This window comes from Dysidea avara, chromosome 1 (assembly GCF_963678975.1).
Source record: "Dysidea avara chromosome 1, odDysAvar1.4, whole genome shotgun sequence".
Classification (NCBI taxonomy): Eukaryota; Metazoa; Porifera; class Demospongiae; order Dictyoceratida; family Dysideidae; genus Dysidea; species Dysidea avara.
In genome coordinates, this window is record NC_089272.1 from 41,430,709 (window position 1) to 41,450,445 (window position 19,737).

Sequence of the window (19,737 nt, forward strand, 5' to 3'; positions counted from 1 at the left end):
GTCTTGTGGAACACCAGATAGTTGGAATATAGCTCTATAATCCCGTTGTGATCGATTTGTTAGAAATCCAATTCTTCACTCCCAGCAGCTTCACTCAATCATTCCAAGCTCAGTTGCCTCAGTCAACCGTAAGGAGAAGACGTGCCTTGTCGAGGAAGTTCACCTCCCTGCAACATATCGCATGAGGAACCTCGCGAGCTCACGAGCAATGTGATTAATTCTCCGTAAAACAAACAAAAACGCTTAGTTCACAAGTGATAAAAAAAAATTTAAGTCACTTGATCTTGGCCTCGATAAGAGCATGGGTCTGCGACTGTGTACTAGAGAAAAATTCAGTTATCGATCTCTCGATCGATACGATACGATGACGTAGATACATGATGTTACCATGGTGGTGCAAGTCTACTCGGATACTCGAGGTGATTGAACGAAGTTGGTTCCACGATTTTCCCTACTAGGAGATTCCAGTGCCCAAAACTACCAAGGTATGTCTACTTGTGTGTCTTTTCTGGATTGTAACTACTGGGGTCATGATCAGTAGTTGGGAATAGACAAACCAATTTATTGTTTATTAAAAAAATATATTAATTACGCAGAAAACTGTGAATCAGATTCACTGGAGACTTTATGACATTGTCTTGTGAAGACTGAGCTCCTCTAATACAAGGGGGTGTAGGTCAATTTGCGGCCGCAGTCAGTCTTGGCTGTGCAAAATTTCACCTTTTGATCTGTGACTTGAACCATCTATCAGTCCTTAATTTAATTCTTAAGGTGCCAGGGACATAATCAATGTCATTAACAATTGTGAGAACATGTAGGGTCACATTGTACTGACATGAGCTAGGGAAGTAATGGGAATTTCTGTTGTGCTGCCTTAATGTGTGAAAGTTATGAGGCTAATGCACCTATCAATGTAATCCCTGACTACCACTAATACAGGCTGAGGTGGGGGTTTGCATCACTGAAATTTACAATTCCCCACCTACTGGGGTAATACTGGTGATGCAAACCCCGACCAAGTCTCGACCTGCGAACCCCGGGAATACTGGGGCTAGGGGGGGATTTGTACAGTTGTGTGGTGTTGGTCTAGTGATGTATGAACGTAATAGCTAGTACCCGAGCACTCCTTCCTAAACTGAAAGCACACACCTTTGCTGTCCAAGTGAATTTCTTTAGTGAAGACAAATCCCCACTATGTTGGGGAAATTTAGCAATCAATTCCCCCACCATCCCCAACCTTTCCCCACCCTCAGCCCGTATTAGTGGTATAGTAGTCCTATAGTAGTTGGGCATTACATTGATAGGTGCATAATGCAACCACACATAGCTCCAACACATCACCAGGTTGTGGTCATTACAGTTGCTGGTGATAGTACACAAAGGGGAGGTGGCATTGGTAAATTCTTGGGATGGGAAATGTAGTATCTCCTAGCAACCAGGTGACAGTTTACAAGCAATCATGTATGTACACATCAGCCTTTGTGGTTTCTTTGTGGTCTCCACCCAAAATTTATTGTGGTCAGACATCATGCCATTTGTGACTGACCCTTAATTTAACACCTGCTTACTGTAAGGTGCATGTTAGCAACAAAGATCTTTGGAATCACAATGAAATGGCTGCTGAAGCTTTGTAGCATATTATTGGAGATTCTTTAGTCTTGTGAGCAGTGTATACTTGGTTTTATAGTTTTTGATTTGTGGGTTACCTTTGAGTTTGACTAGTCGCTGATCTACCTACAGCAAGAGCCTGTGTGATACCCTGTTATATTGCCTTGTATAGCAGAATGAAGCAAACAAAAAGAAAGCCAGATACCTTATCCAGCCCAGTACAGCAGCATAATTATGTTTTTTCTAGGGCTGAGTGAATGATCATTTTATTATCGTAAACTATTCGCAATAGTGAACATTTCATACAAGGACAGATCCAGGGGGGATCTCAAGACTCCCCTTTAGGTGAGAACCTCAAACAGGAAATCTAAGAGAGAGAGAGAGTACGAGAAGGGAGTGAAAGATCGATATACTCTAATAGAGCAGTCGCAAACTATTCATATGTTGATAACGCATGTTTAAAGTTCAGCAAATAGTGGAAGACATGTGCTTATTGTGAGTTGAAGAGCTAGCAACTGCAAGGAAGCAAATGGCATTTGTGGTCACTGATATTGTTGTATAGGTACGCCTGACTTGAAGGATACATTTTACGTATGAATGCTACAACTATAGGCTGGAATGTGCTGAGTTGCATTTTGTGGACTTTAGGGGTGTTACCCTCCACACCCCCTCTTGGATCTACCCCTGTCACGATACATAGTACTTGCTCATACCAAGAGTTCTTAATAATTTGTATGGGGAAGAGTGTCTAACTGGAGTACATTCAGCAAACACACGCAAGTGACACCTCAGGCTTCTCTTAGAACAAAGGCTTGATCTTATCAACACCAATCCCCCATACAAATATTATGAACTCTTGCTTGTACTTAAATATCATGTTGTTCAGTATTCCTACAGGAAGCCTATATAGGTGCTACATTACTGCCATTGTCATTCTTGTTTACAGCAAGGTCCATTGTAACACTTGCTTTGAGGTTATGTAATGATGTTCACACCTCTCTACAGGGGTTAACCAAGTAGGTGGACTTACAAGCTGTTACAAGGATTATCTGTGAGGTATAGTACACAAACTACCAAAACCCTGTTGAAAATGTATTTTTTTACTTGGAGTAGCTCTTCATACGGCAGTCATATGAATATACAGCAGTCATATCGTACTGTATAGTAGGGACCACAAAGGAGTAGGCGTGGCCCACAACATAACACCCAAAAACCAGCCTCAATTTTCCCTGACGACGATGAGGCAGTATTGGTTTGGCCCAAACAAGCTTTCAGATTGACCCGAAATGCCTTCAACAAGTTGCTACAGAATTTTTGTTTTAAATTTATTTAGGAATTCTAGCTCTTTTAGTTAAGACCTCATTTGTACTAATAATAACTTTGAAGTGGGAAAAGTTAGGATTACTGGTGATTCTCCTTCCGTAGATAAGATGTGAAGCCAGAAGGTGATAATGTGTACCCAACACCCCCTGTGTCATCCTCAACATAAATAAACGGTCTGGAGTTTAAGATACCTTCAATTTCAATCAGCAAGGTGTTAAGTTGATCAAAGTTTAAAATAGTTCGACCCAGTGTCTTCTTCAGGCAACGCTTAACACTCTGAACTAGGCGTTCATAGAACCCACCCCACCAAGGGGCCCTTTCTACAACAAATTTCCATGAGATACGATTTCCCGCCCAAAATTTCTGGACTTCAGTAGAACGTATAATTTTGGTTACCTGTTTACTGGAAGACTTACATGTCTTGGCATTGTCAGAAACAATGGTAGCTGGGAGCCCTCTGCGACTAGCAAATCGACGTAGGGCCAATAGAAAGGTGTCTACTCTAATGTCTCTGGTTAACTCTAAACGTACTGTACGGGTCGCAGTGCAAGTAAATAAGCAAACATAGACCTTTTCTTACCTTTCATCAGACTGCCCTTCATTAGACTGCCCTTCATTAGACTGCCCTTCATTAGACTGCCCTTCATTAGACTGCCCTTCATTAACCACATTAATATACAGGGGCCCTGCAAAATCCACACCAGTATGTGAAAACGGTGGGTCTTCAAGTACTCTTTCTGTAGGTAGATCTGGTGGGAGAACTGAACCATAGGAATGACCCAGTCTTCTGCAAGTCACACATGATCTAACTACCTTGCGAGTAGTCTGACGCCCCTTCAATACCCAAAATCTCTCTCTCATGAAGGTAAGGGTTTGATTCACTCCATTGTGTTTTACTGACTCATGTGCCTTAAGTATCAATAATGCAACAATAGGGTGGTTTGATGGTAAAAGAGCTGGTTGCTTGCCAGATAAAGGCAACTGAGAGAGATTGATCCTACCCCGGCATCTCAACACTTGTTTATCATCAAGAAACAAACCAAATTGGTCTATGAGAGGGGGGCATGGGCCAAGTGGCTTGAGCAAATAACAGAATTCACAATCAAATGACAGTTTCTGGATGGTACGAATCCATAGAGCTTCAGCATCAGTAATCTCCTTACCATTCAAGGAGGATCCACAATCGGTCCGGTCTACAGTTCCTCTTAATCGATTAATGAATCTAAGTACATAGGCCGTCACCCTTAACAATTTTCCAATATCACTATAATGAGAACTATTCATCAAATTACTCATACAGGCTACAGGACACTCCTTTGTCTGGTCTTGGCTGGTTAATACCTGAGTGAATGTGGCAGGGTTCCTTAACAATTCAACCTCAGCTTCCTCATTACAATCATCACCCAATTCAGGGGTGTTAATCACAGCACGAGCAATAAACGAGGGTCCATCCCACCACAACCTGCTCTTCAACAGTTCCTTAGCAGATAAACCTTGGGAAGGGAGATCTGTGGGATTCTGTGTACCTGGGCAATGGTTCCAAACACTAGGGTTCGTCAACTTCCTAATTTCCTCCACCCTATGCTGAACATATTGTTTCCATCCCTTTCTATTACAAATCCAGTACAGGACTGTCATGGAGTCGGTCCAGAGATAAGTGCCATGCAGGACTGGCAATGACAATGACACAGAATGTACTAGTCTAGCTAATATCAAGGCACCCGAGAGCTCTAGCCGTGGAATGGTTTGCTTCCTTGTAGGGGTAACCCGAGTCTTGGAGCAAAGCAATCTAAACTTCAGTGTGATCATCCGCATAAGTTGAACTGATGTATAAAACTACTGCATACGCTTGTTCGGATTCATCATAGAACCCATGGAGACCAATAGAGGTAGGGTATTGGTCAACAAGGATACAACATCTAGGCACTCTTAATTCAGCAAAATTCTCCAGATTGCTCACTCATCCTTTCCTCAGTTCTTCAGGTAAGGGCTCGTCCCAATTCACGCGGTCATTACATAGGTCTTGAAACATCACCTTTAGTGTGATCACGAATGGACTCAATAGCCCCAAGAGGTCGAACAAACTTGTAGTCACCTTAAGGACAGATCTCTTAGTTTTAGACAGTTTGCTGGCATGTTGCAACAACTCACTAAAATCAAATGCAAACTCATCACTGAAACTGTTCCAATCGATGCCAAGCAGCTTGCACACACTATTTTCAACACATGTTACTTCAGAAGACCCTTTCGATTCGTCTTCCCCCCCCCCCCCCTTTGGGATGGTAGACAACACTCAGATTGCTGTATTAATTTCAGGAGGTCAATAGAATTTGAATCCCATTTTCTGAGATTAAACCCTCCTCGATACATGAAGTGCTTAGATACCCTATATAGCTCAAAGGCTTCTGGAACATTTGCACCTCAGGTCATCAACGTAAAGAGATTGATCAATCAGGTCAACTATTCGAGGATATTCAGAACCATACTTTTCTACATGTAGTGCAATGACAGCCCCTAATACTGCAAGTGATGGCCTTAACCCAAACACTAGTCTTGTAAATCTGTACGAAACTATTTCGCTGTCTGCCTTAAAGGGTTCTTTCAGCCAGAGGAATCGAAGCATGTCTCTATCTTCCTTTGCTATGCCGACCATAAGAAAGGCCTTTTCTATATCAGCAACAAGAGCGACTTCAGAATCGAATCATTACGTTAAACAGCTTGGGAATAAGATTCGGCCCAACTTGCAAGCAATAATTAAGTGAGAGATTATCAGGAGAAGAAGCAGAGCCGTCATAGACAATTCGCACATTTGTGGTGCTTCTATTCTGTTTCACTACAGGATGATGCAGCATGTAATGGACACAAGTGTCATGGGCCATTGGATTACCATTCACTACAGGTTCAATAATACCAAGACTCAGCTGCTCTGTTATTAGGGATTGGTATTCTCTCAGAATGTCAGGTTCTTTGTTCAACCTTCTCTGTAAGTACTTCAGTCGATTGAAACATAAATTGTAATGATCTGGAACTTCACACCTTTCCCGAAGCCATGGCAGGCCTACTTCATACCGTCCCTGTGTGAACTTGACATTGGTAAGAAAGAGCTCATTGTTACATAAATCAGTGTCACTTGAATCTTCACCAATCCCTATAGATTCAACCTCCCAAAACAATCTCAGAACATCTGTAAGTCCATCTCCATTACAGTCAGATAGCCCCAGTGTGCCGGTTAGCTTACACAAAGACAAATGTGTTGGACAGACTGGACATTGCTAAAGATCCAGATAGCAACCAATCCAACTTACTCCGGACTGCTGTAGGGCCTCCTTCAATTTGAACTACTTCCTCCCCCACGATACTCCAATAATAGTCCGATCCTATAAGCACGTCAATCCCTTCAGGGGAATCAGAGGGTGGGTCTGCCAAATCCAGTTTAAGCAAACTAGGAAACCGCTCCAAATTGACGACCAGGTTTGGTTGGGAGGAACAGATGGTTGGGAACCATAAGGCTTGTAGTTGCAAACTATCACTGCCATTAAGTTTCTTTAGACGAATCTGAACCAGGTCACAACTCTTCCCCTTGAATCCTGGTTCACCAAATGTATTCAACTGCAGTCTTTCCCTTTTAAGAGGTTTCAGGTTAAGATGCCTCACAAGTGTATCAATGACATACGATCTTTGGCTGCCAGTGTCAAAGAGAATTCGGACATTACCAGACCTACCACTAGTGCCATCAGAAGCTAGTGCACAAGCTGTTTGCAGTAAAACCAATTTATCTCCACTTGCAGCAGAGTTACTGGAAGTGTTTGAAGTGTTGGAAGTGGTTTCTATAGCCTCAGTGGGAGGAGTTGGTTGTTCAGTAACAGGTGTGTCCTTGTTACAAATGGATTGATGGTGCCTTTTATGACAATGCCTGCATTTCTTGGTAGATTCACATTGCTTTGCATGATGTTGTGGCTTCAAACAATTAAAACATCTCCCTGTTCGAATCAAAAAGGCACGCCTGTCCTTCACATCCTTAACACTAGAACAATCAGAAGGATAGTGATCTCCTGTACAGTAAACACACCTATGTGTTTGCCCTCCAGCATAGAGGGAACTAGCAGTGGAATTAGTTTTTGTTGTGTGAGTTGTCTTAATTGACATTCCCTCAAGCACATTAGTAGTTTCTCTGGCCTCTACTTCAGTTTTGATCGTCTCCAACAGATCCTGTGATTCCAAACCTCTCCAGGGTGTGCTCTGGCCATTCTCAGTCGAACTTCATTAGGGAGCTTGGGCATAATCAAAGGAATAAGCATGATATCATAATGGTCCTGATTTATACCCAAGGATTCCAGTCCTCTAGTGTGGACAATGATCTTCACTTCTTAATGATGAAGGTCTGTCTAAAGTACCATTAGGAAGTTTCGTCAGCTCGTCCATGTGGGCTGCTATAATGGTCTGCTTTTGTCCAAATCTCTCTGTTAAAAGGGCCACTGCTGCGTCATAATTGTCATCAGTTAAAGTCAGACCTTGTACCACCTTGCTAGCTGTCCCTTCTAGTAGTGAGCAAAGATAGTTAAACTTGTCAACCTTAGAAATATCAGGATTATCATGGACAGCTGACTTAAACGAGTCCCAGAAGCTCATCCAAGTTATGACATTTCCTCTGAACTTCAGCAACTCCAACTTGGGCAAACGTGTTCTAGCAGAGGGCATCAAGGCAGGAGTCCCAGCAGTGGGCGGTGTTACCCCAGCTGCTGTAGTAGAGGTCGCAACCGTTGGCTTAAGAAAGACTTCGATTCACCTCCAATAATCGAGAATCCTAGCGGTAATCACTTCAGATTCATCTATCTCACGTTCTATATCATCAACTCCACAGAGCGCTAAAACTTTGTTGTTGATTTTTTGTAACACATTTAATTTATTCTGCAATTGTTCAAAAACAACATTTAAATGGCTGACCTTTTCTCCTGTTGCTGGGCTTGTCAGTGCTTCGCCGAGCTCACGTGTAAGCTTCGTAATCACTCCCTGGTGACCAGCTCTCACAGCCTTCAGTCTCTCCAAGTCCATCCTCTCAAACGACAGTCCGGCTAAAAACAAGTAGACAAAGCGAGAGATAACTTTCACAAAATCGGAAGTATACCTCTACGGGTGCCTGTAAACCCGGTACCAAGGAATTAGCGTTTCAGGTTCTTCTGTAGAGGTCCTGCCCCACATTGGGCGCTACTTGTCATAAATCTTAAGCCGGTCTTCTCCGCCAAACTTGAACAACAGTGTCTCCCTCACATCTGACCGGCTCACACGTGTCAGTGCTCTTTTATTCTTATTAACACACACAAAAATTCACGTGATACAGCAAAAATGTGCATGTAATATTACAAAACCTATTACACATGCTTCTTAAACAGCCTATTTGGGACTCCTGCATTGGCAGCAGTGGTAGCTCCTCCCGATCTCAAACTGTGGAGTCCAAATTCTGCTGCTGAGAATCCTAGCTTCTTGTTGTACAGGTCACTCATGCAAGTATAACTTATCTTACCAGATTGTCTGAGTACCTTACCATTTTTTTGTGCTTTGAATTGCACAGAATAGGAAGCATTAGTCATTACATCTTATGCCTGTCCTCTCCATATAGCGCTCCAGCATAGCTACAGGGCATGTACTGGATCCAGTCCTGGCTATCAGCACTTCATCCCCTTGACGAAGATGGTCATTCTTGCTTGAGGCAATGTAGACCTTTAACATCTCACCTTCATTTGTGCAGTCACATGCCCTTAAATCCACTATCTCCTAAAAGCGAAAGAAACCCACAAACCCGAGTAAGCAAGCAGTTGCCAGCCTTAGATCTGAGAAGGTGCCAGAGCCATTCACATCTGCAACTATTGCCTCCAACATATCCACCGTTATTGGCTCCTTCTTTACAGCAGGCTTTGCCAACTTGCGTTGAAGCCCTCCTAGTGTATCTCTTACTCAGGGGTGGGATGAGGGAGTAATCAAACCCATACATGAGTGCACCCACGACAGTACATTGCAAGCCTCCTCCACAGCAGACTTAGATTTGGTCTCCTCTCCCAGGTATTGGAGATATAAAACGAACTCATGCGGTCTAGCCAGGATTGGTGAGAGTTTGTAAGAAGCCGCCCATCTCTTCCACCTCCTGAAGGCACCAAGGTACTTCTTGACTGTGCTGTCTGCCCTGCTATGGAGGATGGTGTTAGGCAGCTGGCCAGGTCCTTCAAATAGGGATGTGTCAGCTCGTCTAGTAGCTTCCAACTTCCTTGCTAAAAGACATCTGTAACAGTATAGCAGTAAACAATGAGGGAATTTAAAAAAAAAATCTCTTATGTAGCTATGAGGCACTGAACACACTTAGGTTAGGACATACAACATAGCACATATTGGCCTCCAGCTGTGACCGACAATCATAATAGAACCCTTACAGGTCATACCGACTAGCCTCTTTGCTGTGGCCAAGGATAATGGAGTGTCATTATTGGTCATACCTAATAGGCTAATTATTTTGCCGAATGAGAAAGTCATACCCAGTACCAATTATGGGTTGTGGTGTCCTCTCGCTGTGACCATCAGATGGTGGGAGGTAAGGGGTTTTACATCTTTGGGTCATACTCCAGCTTCTTGCTGGTAACATTAAAGTGACTGGTGTACTTATGGGTCATACATACCAGCTTCTTGCTGTGACCCTAGTTAAATTGGGAACCTGCATCCATCTTAAACACAGGACATAACTAGTAGCCGGTCAGGATAAGTAGGACTAGGTGGTCATACATACCAACTTCAGCTGTGACCAAAAAGGGAAGTGCTAAAAGCCGGAACGGAATGGAACGGAACGGGGCGCGCGCCAAGTGAATAAATCGTTTTTTGCAGATTGTACACTGTTTCTTACCATTACATAGTGACTAGAATTGTGCTGGAGTTAGTTTTCTTCTACTTGTAGGCATGCTAGAAATCGCTCGCTCGAAGTTTCTATTTAATGCCCACTTCACGAAAGCGTTTTGCAATTACCTACGCTGAAAAACTATTATTTAACCTGCTAAACTATTATTTTGTAAGCACTGTAAGCATATGATTCACAGCCACTAACATACACTGTGGTTAACTGTCGTAAATTATTGCCCATGCTGGCAGACTTCAGAAAACCATCCTCGCTGTTTCTGAAGAGTTGGACACGACTATAACATGAAAATACGACAGTAGTTTACCTTTTAGAATGTTAAGGAAGCAATTCTACATCAGGATTAAACAGAATTTGATGGATTGGTAAGAGCACAACATGCTACATGGCGGGCATTAAATAGAAACTTCGAGAGTGCGATTTCTAGCTTGCATATAAGTGGAAGGAAATGAACTCTAGCACAATTCTAGTCACTATATGGCAGTTGAAAACGATGCAACATCTGTCTCAAATGATTCTTCTACTTGGCGAGCGCCCCAATTGGTTCCGTTCCATTCCGTTCCGGCTTTTAGCACTACCCGACCAAAAATCTTTCCACACTAGGACTTAGCAACCATATAATTACTTTAGGTTAGACAATATCTGACATAGCAAACCTCATCAGGGCATGTTGGTCATATATACCAGCCTCATGCTGTGACCATTTACTTTTACCATTTACCCATTCTGTGTTTTCTAGTCACTTTTGTGGAACTCTAACCTAAGGGCTAATACTGGTGTATTTGGAAGATCTTTAAATAGGCTAGTACCTACACAGCCTGTTAAAATTAAGTCTGGAATATTAGGCAACATCAAGTGCTCCGCCACAAACTCTGCTGAGTCCACCCCATTAGATAAGATTAAAGGCCAGAATGGAGATGACATCCACTGAGGAACTAACAAGGTACCCTTTGCATTGCAGTTTTGGGCATGTCTGATAACTCGGGGGATTAGCTAGATAGGTGGAAACCACCAGTTGTCCTCAGCCACGTCACAAGTGAACGTGACCCAGAACCTTGAGTTAAGTCTTTCTAACTGCATTTACATGATTAGCAGACCTATCCACTGTGTGGGGGTGTCTAACCACTGAAAAACTGAAGAGTTTAACATGTAGTCATAATAGTCTATTATACGACTGTAGTAATCGGCCAGCTCGTTCTCCCTCCTTGGAATCCACTCTGACTCAATTCTGATTTTGTTTCTTAAACAGGTTACAAATATACTTAGGGCTTCTGATTGGAGAGCAGCCTGCCTACTTCCATATTGGACTATTCTTACTACGTTCTGGTTATCAGAAAACCAGCGAATCCGTTCGTTCATTAACTTTTTCTGAAAGGCATTTAACATCTCACAATTCCTGCCATGTTGAACTCTTATCTGCAACCCCTGGGGACCACTGGCTATTAGCAACTAAATTTCCATGCTCCACCATAACCTGTCGAACTTGCATCTGAGTATAAAATCCTGACTGCTGATGGTTTGGGCCAAATGTGTTGCCCATTAAAGTTTGAAATTTCAGTGAGCCAAAATTCTATCTCTTGTAAGCTTCATCTGTTAAATTTACTCGGTGACACCAAACGACTTTGCTGTAGTGATGTGCAATATACCGAAAAATTATTGACATTGCAATATTTTTTTCAATACCGATATTGTATCGAATCTCAATATTTTTATAACTGTTATCAATATTTATCGTATAGTCAATATTTTGCTAAAATTTTCAATTATTATATTGAGTAATATTCTGGTAATTTACAACTTTTGGTGTGTGATTGTGCAATCACGGTAGAAATGAAGCTCAGTTCTGTACAGTTTAGCCATTTTAAAAGTGTCTATCAGTTTCCAAGGCTTGTTATTACCTTCATCACAAATTCTATAAAGCATAGCCGCTAATTATAAACATTTGCCCCACGCAATTAATCAAAAGAAAAAATACCGAAAAAGTATCGAAATTTCAATATTTTACCAATTATCATATCAATATCATACCGAAGCCAAAATCCTAATATCGCACATCACTACTTTGCTGTTTAAGGCAGCATACAAGCTTCGGGTCATCAGTCTGGTAACCGAACCTAAGGCAAGGGACATTGAAGTGATTTTCCAATTACACTGGCCAATTGCTTTGCTGGGAGGAGTCTCTTTTGTTTGGCTTCAGACAGCTTAGCTTTAAGAGTGGAGATCTTTTCAGCTGGTACCGAAAACTCACCAAGGGCCAAATCAATGTAAAACCCAAGCCATTGATAGTTCCCAAACACACTTCTCTATGTTAACAATAGGCCCAGCTGATTCTAGGTCCTGTTTAACTTTTACACTTTCGACTGTTGCCTTGGCTTTTCCTTTTACTACTACAATTCCATCATCCATCAAAGTAAATAATAGCTTTTAAGCCTCTGCCATGCCAGTACCTCACTAATGGTCTCATTAATTTTGTATTTGGGTAACAGCAAGAGTTCATAATATAGTAATGGGTACTATATATTATGAACTCTTGGTAACAGACAATGGACAACCCAAAGGGAAGGACTTTAAAGGCATACTAATTCTCCATGCCATCCACATCCCAATGGAACCCCAGATATTTGTAGTGTTTGTGCCAAATATCAACATGGTAGTACCCAGATTTGATTTTAAATAGGTACTCACCTTGTTCAAACATCAGTGCTGCTTTGGACATGCAAAAACTGATTCAGGTGCCTCAGGTTAAGCACCAGGCGTAGTTTAACTTCTGGATTGCTCACAACTGACAATGGGCTACACACCTCAGGCTTACTCTGTACTTTCATCACACAGCGGTTTAAAATCAAACTCTTTACTGCCTCATTTACAAACTCACAGTGTAACTGTGAAGAATGGTGGTTATGTTGGGAAAAGGAGGGGAACAAACTTTAACGGCAAGCGGTAACCATTCTCTATACAGTCCAGGATGGGAGGGGGGAGCATGCAGGACATTCTTGCCAAAACTGTATTTTTTGTTTGGGCCTTCCTTGGACATCTCAATGTTGGAGGCACTTCAACCTCCCAAATTCTTGTCATGTCAACTAACAGGCCCTCAGAGGGGTAGGTGTCAACTACTTCAGAGGTATACCAAACATCAACCATGCTTTGAGAATCATTTACACATTATAATGGCACACATGATTCAGCAGTATCATTATCAACACATTCACTAGACTCAGATATGACACCTATGATTCAGCAATGCTTACCACAGGCTGACCAAAAGAATACTGTTTTCCCTTAAGAGGGTAGCTTGCTGCTAGGTGCCCAAATGCCCCACATGTAAAACAGGGCTCCAGGACTTTTGACCAGTTTTGTCTCTGAGGTGTGAGGGACATCAATGACTGAGGTGGTGTAGGTGATGTGCCTGTTCTTGAGCTGGGCCCAGAAGTATCCCACTGGGGATCCCGGAACGAATATGGGTAAGGCTGCTGTCTCCAGCCTCCTCTTCCACCACCTCGCTGTCGTTTGCTGGCCTCTTCAAACTCTTTGAATTCATTCATGCTCAGCCTCCTTTTCTGAGCGGCAAAGGTGCTTCTCATCATCCTCATTGTCCCTGAGGGGATCGCTGTGATAATGGCGAACGGTATCCCAGCCAAATCTGGAGTGGTCCGCCACTTTTATGTGCTTCTGCCGCTTTTTCAGAGAAGACGCACCTTCCTCTAAAAACTGTGTTACCCTTGACAGTGAGGCCTTCTCTCTGGGGTCAGAGGGCGCAATCTTCTCCAACTCCTTCTTCAAGGACACGGTGGATTCTTCAACCTCCAGGTTGAATTATAAACTGCATCTCATTTCCTTTTTTCCGGAACTGGTAAGATGGCCCTGAGATCTTTCGCGATATCTCCTGTGCTGTTCTTTCTTGTGCAAGTTGTGTAGATGTCACCTCTCCCTTTACTTTGGCGATAACTGAGGTTAGCTTCATGTCCATCTCTCGCTGGTTTTGACTGAGCTTCTCCATAAGATCAATCTTTTCTTTCACCATCTTGGATCGTGATGATAAATAACACAGCCAACCTGTTCACACACATGGCCTAGAGTGAATTGCCGTATAGCTGGTAATTTTCGAAAGGTTTTTATTTTCGGATATTTTGAAGAGGCCCTTCTCTTCGAAAATAAATTCCCACGTCTGGTTGTTCTTCGAAAATAAATTCCCATAAGTGAAAGCAGCGATCCAACTTTTGGTGATTCATTTGCGAGTTTTTGTTTAGTATTACTGATGATAATGGGTAAACTGTATCATTACTGTGCCAATAACCTGAAAAAAGGTGATCCAGAATGAGAATTGATGCCATCTGCTCTAGAATCAGTATGGTAGATAGCTAGCTAGCTACGATTGAGCCAGTGAATTTACTCCACTCGAGACTCCCTCAGTCTTCTCTCCAGTGCACAGGGATGAGGATTATTCCATCGGTAAGTCAGATTTTGACAAACATTTGCGCATCTTCATACTTTGTGACATGAATTTCAATTTATTTGAAATCCATCCGGACTTCGAAATATGCACTCTTCGAAATTAAAATCCTTCGAAATTCAGATTTTGCTTCTTGTGCACATGGGAGCTTATTTTCTTGCTAATTCACTGCATTCAAACACTAGAAAATACACTTCTTATTGTTTTACTATAATTTAATATCGTGCACTACTGTAGCTTGATTCAGTACTTTTTATCAATGTGCTATAGTCCCTACTCTAGTTGAAAATTCCAAATATTTTGTGTATTTATACTATCAAGAGATTATACGAGAGGGGTAATTGTATTAAGAGATTATATGATTATCCCAACTGCCAGTTAGTCCTCTACAAACCCACCACAACAATTACAGTGACTGTGTATAGTAAAGAAATGTTGTTGGTACTTAATAATAGGGATCACAAGGTTTGTATTTTCAAAAAAAATGTTTGCCACAATATAGCACCATGTTCCTTCATAAATGAAGAAGCACTGGTGTTTGTTGGATACAGTTAAATTAAGTGATCAAAGGGCTTCTGATAAGTTTCTACAAAATTTAAGGAATTTTCTAATGAGTGTTACAGGCTTAATTTTTTTTCCAGGACATAACATTTTACACACTGCTGGAGATAACTTGTACTATGAGCTTGCTTCCTTCTTTGTACGTAGTGGCTATTGGCACTGACCAAACAACTCAAGCATCAAAAACACTAGTTGTATGAAGGTAAGTGTTTGGTGGGTTCAAGGTGAGCTAGGGTTGGAGGGAGCAAACACGTACAGACACGAACACACGTGGACAGACATACACAAGTACACTTGGATTTTGCCAAACCAGGCTTGCATGCGACCAGCTATGAATACGTGCCACCTGGTTTATTAGCTGTCGTCCATATGCAAAAACCATGACATTTATACTGCGATACTAAATTTCAATACTGCACCAAATTTAGCAAAACAGTCTCACCTCACAAGAATTTGTACTGGCAGGGTAGTGGTGGCTTATTCCATGTTGTATCTATAGATACATGTAAGTGAAAAGAGCTGTGCCGTGGCTTGTACATAACTGTATGACTGATCCATTTGTAGACATGTAGATAATATTTTTACCATTTAGCTGAAAATTATACAGTACCTACCTATAGTGTTCATCTCAGTTTGCAAATTATTATTAACATCATCCGGTAAGGAACACACAGTAGAGGTGTGCACTTGCCATACAATTTACTGTATACTGTACATATCATAAACAAGTTCATCTTGTACTACGTCTAAAAACCAGGTGCCCATATGGTTAATACTACCTAAATAGCGACAATGTGTATAATTTAGTTTGGATTTGTAAATATTGTCATTTTACTCTATTTCTTAATTCATGAATTGTTTTGTAATGTAAGTACAGGACATTTCCCTCCCCCTCCCCCCTTCACCTCGAAGAATTCGTTATTTCTGGTAGCCTATACGAAGCTAGATATACCATTTTTGGTTGCTTACACCCATAAAGCCCATAGTCAAATAGGTATTCATTATGTGTTGAGAAACTCACTTATGTGTTGAGAAACTCACTTCAGTTTTTCAAGAATAACTATATCAAAGTGATAGTTTACCTACCGGGAAGGTTTATACTGGCACTGTACAGCCTTCATTTCTTACAAAATGGGTGTACACATTTTTGGGAAACAACATAAGTAAACATAATCGACTAATTAAATAAATCAAATATCTATATGTGTATTTGAGTATGTAAGCGTATTGTATACTTTTAGTCAAAAAGGGGAAAAAATTGTCAGTAAATGGCACTAATTTAGACACACCCACTTGTTACTTTAATGTAATGTCAGTGTGTGCCATGCGATATTACTTGGAGTTAACCCATTCACTTCCAAATTCCCAGGTATCACTTGCCAAATTGCCAAACCACATCATACTAACTGTCCAATACACAGAACTGCTTAGTAACCATATGTCTAAATACTCGCTAAAAACTAAGTATGTTGATTTTGTTTACAACAGTAATACACAATGAAAAACCAGCTCAAACAAACAATGGAATCCCAACTAACTATTTACAAAGGTGTATTACACTCCAAAGAACTATTCTATATACGTAGTTTACTTACATTCCACAGTTGGTTTCTTTGTGTTTTGTTCCATTTTGCTGTTGTGCATGTGTCGTGTCCACCATGCCACGTCTGAGATAAAGCAGTCGACTATTGACTTTACCTGTCTCCATCAGTGTTTAACACTTTCTTTGTTTTAAACTCGAAGAACGATTTAATTTGCTTACGTATTATAAAAGGTTACACTTTACGCTACTACATAACAAACGTGCACTAGTCCTGGAGGGATCCAGTTATCCCAGAAATGGGACCTCTATAGGTATGTCCATTTCAGTACTAGCACAGTTATAGTGAGGCTAAAGTTTATTCTGTGAGTGAGTTATGATGCCATGCCACCATATGGCAGCAGCGCTATTAATGGTTGACTTTTTTTTTGTTGTTGTTTTTTAAAATCTTTAACAGTTTAATAGAATTCATTAACATTGTGTAATCTAGGTGATTAATAGCATCTTTAAATGTTTAGTTGATTTCACATGTTCATTCAATTTTGTACCTTCACTGTATGGTGATAGACATTACAGTACTTCTATTATGACTGAGGATAACTTTTCATAACCACCCCTCAATTGCACCTTAGTTCTGACATACAGTAGCTACTAGTTGTGCACAGTTGTGTGTGCAGATGTTTATTGACATAATTAAAGCAAGTATACAATGAAACATTCACTATGTTGTGTAAGCTATCATACTCTTGTACACATTTTAGTATTCTATTAGTGATGGATCTAAGTTCCACTGCTGTGATAAAGGTGAGAAAAGGTGGGTATTTGAACCATTTGAATCTTCGTTGACTGGGTTGTATTACTAACTTCTAATCTCTCAGTGAAAGATTACCAAAATTAAAGCTTGACAGGATTTTAACATCCCCACTACTTTGGAAAGGTAGTTGATTCCACCATTAATGTTTTATCTATCCACAACTCTTACCTCACCCTTCAAGTTACAATTAATATTGTCCAGAACTTGTGTAAGAAGGTTACAGTCTAATGGATTTTGTGTATGCTAAAAGTTAGCCATCCAATGGATCATGTGATACAAATAGGTAATCAACAATTTTATGTGTTTTGTTTGTAGCTATACATCTACTGTACACATGTAGTGTGTGTGTGCGTGTGCGTGTGCGTGTGCGTGTGCGTGTGTGTGGAGAGAGCTGTGAATGGATGAATGTGTACTGTGCTAGCACAAGTGTTATATATGTGACTTGACAGAGCAGATGTGAAATATTATAGTTGTATGATTTTATCAGTGAATTGGTTGACCATAAGAATTTCATTGAGCAGCCATTGATAGCTTATATTGCACATTCCATGATCATGTTGCCATTAAAAAGATTCATACCAATGGTTTAATTTAATTAGTTGAAAGGTTAATAGAATAGATATCTGTCTCAGCTTACTGCTAAACTCTAGTTGTAGCAAGAATCATGTAGGTATGCCTCCTACAATATGATAGAAGATAAATTATGTTCAGTTCTAAATGTGGTTCCTGAAGGACATGACTAAAACACGGAATGGACTACCAAACAGACTAGCAAACAGTCTGGGAAGATCTTGCCTGAAAACATTTTTTGGCCATAGAAGTTCACTGTATAGGTGCTAGGAAGAATACATGCAACAATGACCTGAAACAAACCTCTGAACATGATGTCGAAGTGTGCTCAAGCTGATATTAAGCCCTGCGCTTTAAAATAGTCTGAAATTAAGTTCAGTCTGAAAAATAGTCGGAAATTAAGTTGAAATTAAGTTCACTTTCAGCTTAAGCCTGTTAAGACACTATGTTACTTGGATTTCGTGGTCTGGTGAATTGCTATAATTAGTTTGACTGGCTAATCTTTAGCTCATGGCGGGACCACATTGTATTTAACCAGCTGGTAAGTCACTGGCTACTACAAATTAATATAGTTTGTGTTATTTTGTTTACAACACTAACCACTGTCACAGGTGCTCACACTGGCAGACTTACACTTTGTAATTATCCCAGGCTAAGGCAGTAGCAGCGATATGGTGAGTTTCCATGGCAAAAATGTTTTCAGGGAAGTACCTTCTAGTCCATTTGCAATTCTGTTACAACCAAACAGCTTTTTGAAGATTGGTTGCTAAGGAAATACAGTAACTATTGTTTAAGTATAGATGACACTACTGCTGCTGTATGATGTTAGTACATGTATTGTGGATAATGATTTTAATATTATTTACAGTATGGTGGTACTGTAAAGGATCATGGAGGTTTGTGCTTTTTTACAGACCAGAAACAGTACTTTATGGTACATTGGCAGTGTTGGTTAGGCCCAAAAATGCCTTCAGTGTGACTTAAAACATTTCCAATAGGTTGCTACATTTAAAAATATTTTGTTTAGTGGAATATCTACTCACTCACTCACTCACTCACTCACTCACTCACTCACTCACTCACTCACTCACTCACTCACTCACTCACTCACTCACTCACTCCCTCCCTCGCTTGCTTGCTCGCTTGCTTCTTTACTACTTACAGATGAGCATAACTGAGGCGATAGGCTTTATTGTTTCACTATTAGACATCTACAGGTGTCTTGACATACCACAGTGTATACAATACACACATTATGGCAATTTCTTTTTGCTGACAGTACGAGATGGTGGGTGTGTCCTGTACATATGCAAACAAAAATGAAGGGCAGCCTTGAGGCTTTCTCTAAACAATTCAGTGAGTAGACACACTATAAAACAGTTGAGAAAATACTTCTGTGTGTAGTTTGCAGTTTAAAGTGGTTTGTTCGAGTTACGCTTCCCTGAACGCTTCCATAGCAGTGCATAGCAATGTAATTATTGAATTACAAATTAATCCATAAACTATGAAATAACTAAAATTACAATCTAATTATCTAGTTAAATTAATAGTAGCAAAGCAGTAGCACAACATCACTGGGATTATCCCAGATTCACTGCTAGATTGTTATAGCCTATATATTCTAACAAGCCATAGTGAGCACTGATAGTGATAGCCTAAACTATAGCTCGTCATAATGATACCAAAGTTGATGATTAAATATGTGAGCAATTCTGAGTGAGATTAATGCTGTGTTTTGGCATGGATTCCGTCTGGTTTGGTCTGACAAGTCATGCACAGCGAAACTTTAACCATAAATAACTCCCCAGAATTATTCCAGAGCTTTAAGATCCTGTATGTGTACAAAAGTTCAATGCTCAATACAACTGTCACAAGTTACTACCACGCAGCATAGCCAGTCTGTAGTAGTGATGTGCGATATTAGGATTTTGGTTTCAGTATGATATTGATATGATAATTGGTAAAATATTGAAATT

The 19,737-nt window shown here is 40.7% G+C and overlaps 3 protein-coding genes across 3 annotated transcripts in view; 1 reads left to right on the top strand and 2 right to left on the bottom strand.

Moving 5' to 3' along the window:
- Nucleotides 1–3,507: 3,507 nt before the first annotated feature.
- On the bottom strand, nt 3,508–4,740 carry LOC136246738 (uncharacterized). Its single transcript, XM_066038299.1, has one exon. The coding sequence runs from the start codon at nt 4,738–4,740 to the stop codon at nt 3,508–3,510; it is 1,233 nt and encodes a 410-aa protein (XP_065894371.1).
- Nucleotides 4,741–5,621: 881 nt separating this feature from the next.
- Nucleotides 5,622–7,077, bottom strand: LOC136246747 (uncharacterized). The gene is made up of 2 exons (XM_066038310.1): nt 6,237–7,077; nt 5,622–6,193 (listed from the first exon to the last, which is right to left on the bottom strand). The coding sequence occupies exons 1-2, from the start codon at nt 7,075–7,077 to the stop codon at nt 5,622–5,624; spliced, it is 1,413 nt and encodes a 470-aa protein (XP_065894382.1).
- Nucleotides 7,078–17,333: 10,256 nt separating this feature from the next.
- The window catches only part of LOC136264644 (uncharacterized), a 70,762-nt gene continuing 68,358 nt past the window's right edge, over nt 17,334–19,737 (top strand). The window contains exon 1 of the mRNA XM_066059422.1: nt 17,334–17,474. Within this exon, the coding sequence (XP_065915494.1) occupies nt 17,432–17,474 (43 nt within the window). The 5' untranslated portion in view covers nt 17,334–17,431. The remainder of the gene's footprint in view (nt 17,475–19,737) is intronic.